We start from the raw sequence: 12,151 nt of genomic DNA, 5'->3' as shown, positions 1-12,151 counted from the left end.
ATTGATTTGCATATATTGAAGAATCCTTGCATTCCTGGGATAAACCCCACTTGATCATGGTGTATGATCCTTTTAATGTGCTGTTGGATTGTTTGCTAGTATTTTGTTGAGGATTTTTGCATCTATGTTCATCAGTGATACTGGCATGTAGTACTTTCTTTGTGACATCTTTGTCTGGTTTTGGTTTCAGGTTGATGGTGGCCTCGTAGAATGAGTTTGGGAGTGCTCCTCCCTCTGCTATATTCTGGAAGAGTTTGAGAAGGATAGGTGTTAGCTCTTCTCTAAATGTTTGATAGAATTCGCCTGTGAAGCCATCTGGTCCTGGGGTCTTGTTTGTTGGAAGATTTTTAATCACAGTTTCAATTTCAGTGCTTGTGATTGGTCTGTTTATATTTTCTATTTCTTCCTGGTTCAGTCTTGGAAGGTTGTGCTTCTCTATGATTTGTCCATTTTTTCCAGGTTGTCCATTTTATTGGCATATTGCTGCTTGTAGTAATGTCTCATGATCCTTTGTATTTCTGCAGTGTCAGTTGTTACTTCTCCTTTTTCATTTCTAATTCTGTTGATTTCTGTCTTCTCCCTTTTGTTTTTTTCTTGATGAGTCTGGCTAATGGTTTATCAATTTTGTTTATCTTCTCAAAGAACCTGCTTTTAGTTTTATTGATCTTTGCTACTGTTTCCTTCATTTCTTTTTCATTTCTTTCTGATCTGATCTTTATGATTTCTTTCCTTCTGCTAACTTTGGGGTGTTTTTGTTCTTCTTTCTCTAATCACTTTAGGTGTAAGGTTAGGTTGTTTATTTGAGATTCTTCTTGTTTCTTGAGGTAGGATTGTATAGCTATAAACTTCCCTCTTAGAACTGCTTTTGCTGCATCCCATTGGTTTTGGGTCGTCATGTTTTCATTGTCATTTGTTTCTATGTACTTTTTGATTTCCTCTGATTTCTTCAGTGATCTCTTGGTTACTTAGTAGCATATTGTTTAGCTACCATGTGTTTGTATTTTTTATAGTTTTTTTTTTTCCTGTGATTGATATCTAGTCTCATAGCATTCTGGTCAGAAAAGATACTTGATATGACTTCAATTTTCTTAAATTTACTGAGGCTTGGTTTGTGACCCAAGATATGATCTATCCTGGAGAATGTTCCATGTGCACTTGAGAAGAAAGTGTATTCTGTTGTTTTTAGATGGAATGTCCTATAAATATCAATTAAGTCCATCTTGTTTAATGTGTGATTTAAAGCTGTGTTTCCTTATTTTTTTCATTTTGGATGATCTCTCCATTGGTGAAAGTGGGGTGTTAAAGTCCCCTAATATGATTGTGTTACTGTCGATTTTCCCTTTTATGGCTGTTAGCATTTGCCTTATGTATTGAGGTCCACCTTTCTTGGGTGCATAAATATTTACAATTGTTCTATGTTCTTCTTGGATTGATCCCTTGATCATTATGTCATGTCCTTCCTTGTCTCTTGTAATAGTCTTTATTTTAAAGTCTCTTTTGTCTGATATGAGAATTGCTACTCCAGCTTTCTTTTGCTTTCCACCTGCATGGAATATCTTTTTCCATCCCCTTACTTTCAGTCTGTATGTGTCCCTAGGTCTGAAGTGGGTCTCTTGTAGACAGCATATATACGGGTGTTGTTTTTGTATCCATTCAGCCAGTCTATGTCTTTTGGATGGAGCATTTAATCCATTTACATTTAAGGTAGTTATTGATACGTATGTTCCTATTACCATTTTCTTAATTGTTTTGGGTTTGTTTTTGTAGGTTTTTTCCTTCTCTTGTGTTTCCTGCCTAGAGAAGTTCCTTTAGCATTTGTTGTAAAGCTGGTTTGGTGGTCTGAATTATCTTAACTTGTGCTTGTTTGTGAAGGTTTTAATTTCTCTCTTGAATCTGTATGAGATCCTTGCTGGGTAGAATAATCTTGGTTGTAGGTTTTTCCCTTTCATCACTTTAAATACGTCCTGCCACTCCCTTCTGGTTTATAGAGTTTCTGCTGAAAGATCAGCGGTTAACCTTATGGGGATTCCCTTGTATGTTATTTGTTGCTTTTCCCTTGCTGCTTTTAATATTTTTTCTTTGTATTTAATTTTTGATAGTTTGACTAATATGTGTCTTGGAGTGTTTCTCCTTAGATTTATCCTTTATGGGACTCTCTGTGCTTCCTGGACTTGATTGGCTATTTCCTTTCCCATGTTAGGGAAGTTTTCAACTATAATCTCTTCAAATATTTTCTCAGACGATTTCTTTTTCTCTTCCTCTTCTGGGACCCCTTTAATTTGAATGTTGGTGCATTTAATGTCCCAGAGGTCTCTGAGCCTGTCCTCAGTTTTCATTCTTTTTTCTTTTTTCTGCTCTGCAGTAGGTATTTCCACTATTTTATCTTCCAGGTTACTTATCCGTTCTTCTGCCTCAGTTATTATGCTACTGATTCCTTCTAGAGAATTTTAAATTTCATTTATTGTGTTGTTCATCATTGTTTGTTTGCTCTTTAGTTCTTCTAGGTCCTTGTTAAACGTTTCTTGTATTTTCTCCATTCTATTTCCAAGATTTTGGATCATCTTTACTATCATTACTCTGAATTGTTTTTCGGGTAGACTGCCTATTTCCTCGTCATTTGTTTCATCTGGTGGGTTTTTACCTTGCTCCTTCATCTGCTTATTTTGTCTGTCTTCTCATTTTGTTTAACTCACTGTATTTGGGGTCTGCTTTTCACAGGCTGCATGTTCGTATTTCGTGTTGTTTTTGGTGTCTGCTTCCAGTGGGTGAGGTTGGTTCAGTGGGTTGTGTAGGCTTCCTGGTGGAGGGGACTGGTGCCTGTGTTCTGGTGAATGAGGCTGGATCTTGTCCTTCTGTTGGGCAGGGCCACGTCTGGTGGTGTGTTTTGGAGTGTCTGTGAACGTAGTATGATTTTAGGCAGCCTCTCTGCTAATGAGTGGGATTGTGTTCCTGTCTTGCTAGTTCTTTGGCATGGGGTGTCCAGCACTGAAGCTTGCTGGCCATTGGGTGGAGCTGGGTCTTAGCGTTGAGACAGAGATCTCTGGGAGAGCTCTCACCGATTGCTATTACGTGGGTCTGGGAGGTCTCTGGTGGTCCAATATCCTGAACTCTGCTCTCCCACCTTGGAGGCTCAGCCATGACATCAGGCCAGAGCACCAAGACCCTGTCAGCCACATGGGTCTAACATGTTGACCTCCAAATGGCAAAATCCTTTCTTTGTTTGAATAAAGGTGGCCTTCGAGGTCCAGGTTTCAGGGAACTGGCCCAGGGTGGCCATCCCTGGTTTCACGTCAACATGATCTCAGGCAGAAACCTCCTTGTTTTTCCATTTTGTCTTTAAGTTACTTGTTGAAAAAACTGGCCCGTGGTCCCAAGGACGGTCGCAACTTCGGCTGGTGGGGGCCCTCCCTCCCACTGGGCTCCCTGTTTTTACTTTTGTAGCCTGGGATTTAGAGTTAGAGAGTCACAGAGTCCAACTCAGTATTTCACTAGTTGGCAAGTCACTTAAACTCTCTGAGTCTGTTACCACTTCTTATACTTATTTTGCAAGGCTGGGAATTAAATGAGATAATATATTTTACAATTTCACACACAGAAATGACATTCAGTTAATGCTAATTCCTATCTCCTTCCTTTACAAATAAATTATAATACTTTAATGTCAAGTATCAGATAATTCTTACGCATTTACTTTGTTTGAGGTGGGGCGCTAAATGCTATGGGACGAAATGTGCAAGATGGTTCCTAACCTCAAGAGGATGTCATCAAATAATGGGAAGAAATCCAAATGCGTTGTTAAAATGAAATAGTATATTAGGGAACATAGAAATCAAAACCCCAATGAAATACCACTTTATATTCACTAAAATTCCCATAAGCAGAAAGATGGACAACAGTAAGTATTTTTAGTATAAGTGAGGATGTAGAAAAATTAGAGCCTTCCTGTATTGCTGGTGGGAATGTAAAATAGCACAGCCCTTTTAGAAAGCAAGTTTGATATTTTTTTAAAAAGTTAAACATACATTTATCATATGACCCAGCAACTTCAGTCCTAGGTGTCTTACCCAATAGAAATGAAAACATACATCCATATAAAGACTTGTATGCTAAGGTTCATAGCAACATGATTCTTAATAGGCAAAAGTGGAAACAACTCAAATATCCCTCAGTTGGTGAATGGATAAATGAAATGTGGTATATCTGTATCATGGAATATTTTATTTCACCCTAAGAAGGAATGTTCTGATAATGTGCTACAAAATGGATAAACATTGAAGACATTATGCGAAGTTGAATTTTACAGTATATAAATTATACCTCAGTAAAGCTGTTTAAAGAATTATATAGTAATAAAAGAATTTAGTAAAAATATAAAACTAAAAGTCAAGTGAAGTATGAAAATATTAATGCTAACAACTGGTGAATGCTTATGGTATACTAGTGATTTCCTGGCCTAATCTGGAAGATCGTTGGAGTCTGGATGGGTATAGAGAGCCGGGGATAAGCATGGGAGGCAGGGAAATAACCAGAATCAAGGTAGAAGAGTTCAGTGCACAAGGCCAAGGCAGGCTTGGGGGCGGACCTAAACCAGTCTGACTGAACAGAGGGGCCAAGTGGAGAGTGTCAGGAGCTCAAGAGGTGGTTTGGGGCCAGATGTTGGAGACTTTTAATTTTCAGACAGAAGGTTTGGAATTGGTCCATAAGGCAATGAGGAGCCATTAAAGGGAAGAGTGAAATGATGAAAGAGGTATTTTGAGAAGGTAAATCTGGCAACAGTGTCTGGGAGGGATGGGAGTAAGAGATGAATGGCAGACAGGGATGTCAGTTAAGAAGGCTGCCACGGTAGTCCAAGCTTGAGATGATAACGGCCTGAACTAGGGTCATGGCAGCATGCCACGTCAACTTGAAAACTGACAGTAGAAACCAAAAAATATTATCTTATGTATCTAAGTTTTATATGCTAGCCCATGGAAATGAACTATTCTATGCAAGGCACCGTGATATCCGCCACCCTGAAAGACATTTAAGATGCAAAAAACGGGGATGAGAATCAAGCCCGTTGCTTTTGTTCCCTGATGATCGTGGATTCCAAATTCCACCTATCCCTTATTTTATTGTAAATGACAGCACCGAATCCAGGGATCAGGCGGGATGGGGGTAAAGAGCCTGGAAATTTTAAAAGTCTGGTCATTTTAGTGCTGCCAAGTAGAAAAATGGAAGAATGGACTGTGTGTCAGAAGACGAGTTTAGGATTTTGGTCAAGTCTAGTTCTTTCTCTAAAATTCTCAATTTCTAAACTTCTCTCAATTTCCACATCTCTAAAACAGGGAAACTATATTCGAGCAGGGATTTTCAAACTGTGTTCTTTAACTATGTTGAACAAGTGATTTAGGGACTTCTCAGGTGGTCTGGAGACCCAACCACTTGGAGATCCGGGACCCCTACCCAACCTACCCCCTACTTCAACCAAAACAGCTCTGATTTGTTCTGTTTTAGATTTCTGGCTTCACAATAACATTTCAATGGAAAAAAGGGTCTTGTGGCTTTAATTTTTAAAAGAACAACTAGGTTACAGGATCTCCTAAGTTCCTTCTAGCTCGAAAATTGAGTTTAATTTCTCTTATATTTTTGTGAGGGAGGAATTTCCGTAAAAATATGACTTAAAAATAATGAATAGCCAACTCTTTCAAGAGATGCAAGTGTTTCTTTTAAAGAAAAGAAGTAAGGTCTTTGGAGAGGCCTTTCCTCGGAATAGGATCTGAAAGTAATTTTATTTGAAGTGTTTAAAACGTTGGCTTAATTCTGTCTCTGAGGGATTCTGTGCAGTAACCATGAGGTTGTGCCCAGATAGTTGAGGATGAAAAACACCCATAGATCATCCAGGTTTTCCTTTCTCCAAGGGGAGTCCTGTGGGAGTGTATGGAATGCACGTCTCATCCCAGACAGAAGGGCCAAGGGAAGGGTTGTTGGGATGATAGGGGCAACTGGAAACCCTGTGAACACCCCCAGGAGCACTTCTGTATGGCACCAGCTTGAGTTTAACACCAGTGAATCGGGGCTAAAATCCCACCATTCCAGCCCCTTCTCAATGTTTGGAATTTCCATTCATCAGCGCAGATAATGCAGAACCTAGTAACATTCCCTGGATAAGGGCTAACTCTACCTAGTTCCCCAAATGTAACTTCCACCTCCTAGGAAGACCAGCAAAGCTTGTGGGAGGCCTTGGTCATGATCCTGGGTCCAGCCAGTCAAGTGCTTTCTTTTATTTCCTCTCCTTTTCCCGACAATGAGGAGGGATGGAAGAAAATCATAACAATAGTTAAGGGTTAACTTTTACTAGACACAAAGTACTTCATGTGCATCACTTAATTTTTAAGCGTCCCAATAACCATGTTAGTGAACACTATTATCATCTCCAATATTTAGCTAAGCAAACTAAGGCCTAGAAGGGTTAAGTAACTAGCCCAGGTTATATAGCTAGTAAGTGGCAGAGTCAGGATTCGAACCTAAGTTTGCCTGTCTTTGAGTCTCACTCTTAACCACACGTGATACTGTTCTAAAGGTCTCCTTTACGTAATGGGACCCATGGGATTGCAATGCAGCAGCCTCCTTTCCTTAGTGCCTAATCACAGGGTCCCTCCTTCAGATTTTCTCTGTGTTCCATATGCTCAGAGGCCACAAACTCCGGGAAGTTGGGAGGACAATTCTCATACACACAAGTCCCTTTCTCAGCATCCAACTCATGGAAGACTATCACCGACAGACTTAGAAGAGCAGTGCCTTTTACACTACGCCCCTGGGAGGAAGTCTTCATCTAGAGTCACTTACTTGGCAAATACGTCAGTGCCCTCGTCTGCACTGCTAGTTTTGTTAAGGATTTTTCATATATGATACCATACCCCACATCAAGAACCCATGGAAAAATTGTCACTGACATGTTCACACATGCACATACAGATATGCTCATTCCACACATTTAATCTTTTATCCTTCTGAAACAAAATTATTTCTAAAAGATGAAATAACAATCATTGCCCCTTCTGTTCTCAGCCATTTGCGGGGAGCTACCATCAGAAGGCAATTTTACTGCCAAATTACAAAATCTATGGTGTGTCAGTTACCTCTCAATTTCAGGGCCCTTTGCAGGCACCGTCTGACGGACCTCTACACGGGCTGACAAAACACAGGGCAAGAATTCTCAGAATGTAGGTTGAAAGACATGGCATCTTAATTTTCAGAGGCAGCTTTCCCCTCTGTGATGTGTTTTAACCAGCAGCAGCTCTGTCCTGTGAGTTGGACAGACTGCAAAGGAGGCAGTGAGATCACCAAGGCCAGTTCGGATGCTTCTATGCAAGAAAGGAGAGGGGCTCGACTCTGCCTGGGACACAGAGATGTTCACTTCAGGCCTCGTCATTCTGTTCTTGGCTGTATCTGCTTGCCAGGGGGATTTCTCTATGAAAGACACATAGGCCCATGAAGCTGGGGGAGTTGCAGGCAAGTCAAAGAAGGAGGAGAGGCTGAAAACAAGTTGCAGCTGGGTATCAATGAATTAGTTCGTGCTAGTGTTCAAGTAGGAATGATTTAGAGAAGTCGGTTAGTTGGGGATCTATGCCTAACTTACGAGGTAAGTCAGGAACGGTAATGCCAATGCAGCCATCTCCCCAGATGCAGGGCAACGGGGGAAATCAACTTCTCTGGCTGGGAAGCTGTTGATGTTCTGGGGCCAGAAAACTGACAGGAAAGAGGCAGGATTTCCTTGGCCTTCTTTTCCTAATAAATCACGTGCCTCATTCTCCAGTAACTTGGAAGAGAAAAACTAGAGAGGCTTTGCCTTTCCTAAGGAGAGACTAGAAACATCTGGGAGTAGGAGATGCAGGGGGGTCAAGGAGGCGGGAGCGAAGGTAGAGGAAGAACCCGGTGTTCTGAGTAGAATCCTGGGCCCGAACAGTACGAATGAATGAGGCCTGGTTTTGTTCCGCGAAGGGCCCGTTTACAATTCCCTGCTTCTGACTGTTGAGTGAGGTCTGGCTGCTTAACTCGCATCCCTGCAGCCTAGTTAAAATCTAGTTACACGATATGGTATATCAGTGCTTACAGAAACTCTGTTCCATGCAGAACTGATTCACTTTGCTGTACACCTGAAACTAACACAAAAGTGTAAATCAACTATGCTCCAATAAAAATTAAAAAAACAAAACTCTGTTCCACAGTGTTAAGAGGATTATTTTGTTCTCCTCTTGCCTTCTGTATCTATAAGCTTGCGTGCCTTCTCCTCCTTATGCCTCTTTTGTTATCTCCTTCTGAGAAGCATACCTACCTCTGTCCAGTCAGAGAGCAGCCACTCGCTGGGACAGTCATCTTTCTTGCAGGCCTGCTGGGAGGCCAGTTTGGGGGCCGAACAGAAGGTCTCTGGAAGCTCCAAGAAGCTGCCATCAGCCATGCGCTGTTTGCAAAGAACCTCGCGCTTCTGGATGCCCCCTCCGCAGGTCCTGGAACACTGGGGAAGGAAGAGAAAGCAGACCCTGCATAGGACAGTAGCACATTTGACTGCTAATTCTTACCTTAGCCTTGGTTTGACTCAAGAGTGAAAATAGAAAAGGAAGAATACCCAGGAACCAGCCCAAAGGATTTTGCTTCCTCTCCTTGAAATGAATTTTGTAGTAAGTTCTACACCCTCTGCTCTTAGTCTCAAATATGTAGCAAGAGCACCCAGGAATTTCACGGGCCTTTAAATCTTAGAAAGTTGGTTCTACCTAGGGGCAGGACAGGAATAAAGATGCAGATGTAGAGAACAGATGTGAGGACACAGAGAGGGGGAAGGGTAAGCTGGGACGAAGTGAGAGAGTGGCATGGACATATATACACTACCAAATGTAAAATAGATAGCTAGTGGGAAGCAGCCACATAGCACAGGGAGATCAGCTCGGTGCTTTGTGACCACCTAGAGGGGTGGGATAGGGAGAGTGGGAGGGAGATGCAAGAGGGAGGAGCTATGGGGATACGTATAGCTGATTCACTTTGTTATGGAGCAGAAACTAACACACCATTGTAGAGCAACTGTACTTCAATAAAGATGTTCAAAAAAAAAAAAAGTTGGTTCTAAACTATGATTTGCAGTCACCCAAGACAACTGGTTTAAAAGGTTAGATAATAGAGGGCTAAACATATTTATGACCCAGTGAAAATAATCTGTGCTGCTTCCAGAATGAACAAGAGCGAGCTGCTGCCACCAGTGTAGATCTGGAAGAATTAACCTGCAGAGAAGGCGGCACTTCCTCTCTCTCTAAGTGGAAACATCCACTCTACCCTACTGGAGGGGTGGTAGATTTGAGGCTTGGTTTTCCAAAGGACTCCCTGGAACACGTTTCTTGTAGGACTGGTGTTTTTTTAGGGCGGTGGGAGCAAGACCCATGGAAATTTGGGATACAAGAAAAATCACCCATTTTAGTGGTTTTCAGCAGGACCCCAATCAAACACACCATTTACAAGTAATTTAATAGTTATCATCCAGTTGCCCGAGGCGGGGCAGGAGGCTGTCGTTCCAGGACTTTGTTCCTCCCTTGCGGTAGGCAAAGCAGCCCTCCGTTTTTAGCTGGGCACAAGACCTTCTGGCATACAGACTATATTTGCTGACCTCCCTTGAAGGTGCCACGTGACTAAGTGCTGGGCAAAAGGATATACATAGAATGTTGTGTGCAACTTCAAGGAAAAACCCACAAAAAGAAAATGTGGCATTTTCCCCTTCCCGCCTCGTCCTTGCTGGCTGGAATTTGAACACGATGTCTAAAATTTAAACTTCCGCCTTGGATAGTGACAGGCAAAAGGAGGGAAGCAGCCTATCTTCCTGGGGGTGAAGCCAACATACCGGCCCTGGATGGCCTGTGTGTATATAAGAGGAAAACACTTCTCTCTCTTATCTAAGCCACTATGCCTTTGGGTGTCCTGTTATTTTTAGTCCATCGTTAGAAAGTCCATAGCTGGAAAGACAAATACTGTATGAAATCACTTACATGTGGAATCTAAAAATTACAACAAACTAGTGAATGTAACAAAAAAGAAGCGGAATCACAGATATAGGGAACAAACCAGCGGTTACCAGTTGAGGGGGGGAGGGGCAATATAGGGGTGAGGAAGTGGGAGACACAAACTACTGGATGTAAGATGGGCTCAGGATGTATTATACAACAAAGGGAATATAGCCAATATTTTGTGATGACTAAATGGAACGTAACCTTTAAAAACTGTATAAAAATTTTTTAAAAAATGAAAAAAGGAGGCATAGGCACAAATGCTAAGAAAGAGGGAAAAGAGAAAAAAATCTAACCCTAGCTAATCTACCAACCATGACTACTCTGTTCTGGGGGTGGAGGGATTTTATTTTAAAACTCTAAGGAGTGCTCTGCTTTCTTCAAGAATAGTCCCTTTTCTTGAATCTGCTGCCCTTGCGCTTGTTGAGAAATGAGGCCTGGGTATACAAAGGCTGAGCGTTTGTGCCGTAGGAGCTTCTCGTGCTGCAGCAGTGGGCTCTCCGAACTCATGGGGGTCTGTGATCAGGTGGCTGGAGTCAGAACTGCAAGGGGGATGGGTACCCAGAGTCAAGGTGAGGATGGTGATACAGTGCTTCTGAGTAGAGTCAGAACGCTGCTGTGGCCCAGCTGTCACCCTCTTATTCGGTGGTCCCAATCCTGATGCACTTTATTTATTTATTTAATTAATTATTTTTGGCTGTTGTTGGGTCTTCGTTACTGCGCGCGTGCTTTCTCTAGTTGCGGAGAGCGGGGGCTACTCTTCGTTGCGGTGGGCGGGCTTCTCACTGCAGTGGCTTCTCGTTGCAGAGCACGGACTCTAGGCACGCGGGCGTCAGTACTTGTGGCTCGCGGGCTCTAGAGCACAGACTCAGTAGTTGTGGCTCACGGGCTTAGTTGTTCGGCGGCAAGTGGGATCCTCCCGGACCAGGGCTTGAACCCGTGTCCTCTGCATTGGCAGGTGGATTCTTAACCACTGTGCCACCAGGGAAGCCCCTGCTGCACTTTAAAACCACCTGGGAGCTTTTGAAAAGTCCTGAGTCCTGGGCCCCATCTCAGATCCATTAAACTCTGGAATATATGTCCCAGACATTAATTTTTTAAATTAAAAAACATTCTTTTTTTAAACCTCCCAGGTAATTCTATGCAACCAGGATTGAGAACCATCTCTCCAAATGAACGCCCCTCCATCATTTCCAATGGGAGTAAAATAAACATGGAGGGGAAAACCTGGGACCCAGAGCAGCCTCTGTTAGAGCCAGTGGTTATGTGGAGTATCTTATAAGGTGTATGGGTGTCCATCCAATTTGAATAAATGCTCCCAATATAAACACGTAGGTGAATAAGAACAGCGTTCAGATTTAAGCATCTTACTGAATGTGGCAATAAGGTAAAATGCAGGTTAATTTTTTCTCTCTTTCAAATTAAGGAACGGATGAAAATAGTTGGTTTTATTTTAAGGGTGACATTGTAATGTGCTATAGAGTGTGACCACTCACTTAAAATAACAGAGCTGAGGGCTTCCCTGGTGGCGCAGTGGTTGAGAGTCCACCTGCCGACGCAGGGGACACGGGTTCGTGCCCCGGTCTGGGAAAATCCCACAGGCCGCGGAGCGGCTGGGCCCGTGAGCCACGGCCGCTGAGCCTGCGCGTCCGGAGCCTGTGCTCCGCAGCGGAAGAGGCCGCAACAGTGAGAGGCCCGCATACAGCAAAAATAAATAAATAAAATTAAAAAATAACAGAGCCGAGTTGTCACTTTGCAGATAGGACCTCATTTAAGGGACAGACCCTCAGATGATTCCCCCCTAACACTATATGGAATTCTGTGCCAACTGTATGACAAAACAGCTGCAAGAAAAGTTAAAAAAAATCAGCTTGTTATTTTGAAGTTTGACCTACACAGAAAACTTGCAGGAAATTCTCAACACCCAAAGATAAAGTAAGACTCCTGAGAATGTCCTTCAGAGCCCTCACAGTCTGACCTGCATTGAGCTTCTCAGCCACGTCCCTTGCCGGCCTGCTGTGGGCTGGTGCTTTAGCTGCAGTGGGCAATCTGCCCTTCCCTGGGCCCACAGATGCCTCCTCTGCTCAGGCCTTTGATCACGTTGTTCACTCTGGGAGCAATGC

At 42.6% G+C, this 12,151-nt stretch overlaps 1 protein-coding gene across 1 annotated transcript in view; it reads right to left on the bottom strand.

Annotated features, from left to right (window-relative positions):
- ADAMTSL1 (ADAMTS like 1) overlaps positions 1-12,151 on the bottom strand; it is a 480,443-nt gene that overhangs the window by 169,128 nt on the left and 299,164 nt on the right. The window contains exon 14 of the mRNA XM_032634985.1: positions 8,318-8,497. Coding sequence (XP_032490876.1) covers positions 8,318-8,497 — 180 coding nt within the window. The remainder of the gene's footprint in view (positions 1-8,317; positions 8,498-12,151) is intronic.

Source organism: Phocoena sinus, chromosome 6 (genome assembly GCF_008692025.1).
Source record: "Phocoena sinus isolate mPhoSin1 chromosome 6, mPhoSin1.pri, whole genome shotgun sequence".
In the NCBI taxonomy this organism is placed as follows: Eukaryota; Metazoa; Chordata; class Mammalia; order Artiodactyla; family Phocoenidae; genus Phocoena; species Phocoena sinus.
This window is presented reverse-complemented; position numbering and strand designations above follow the sequence as displayed.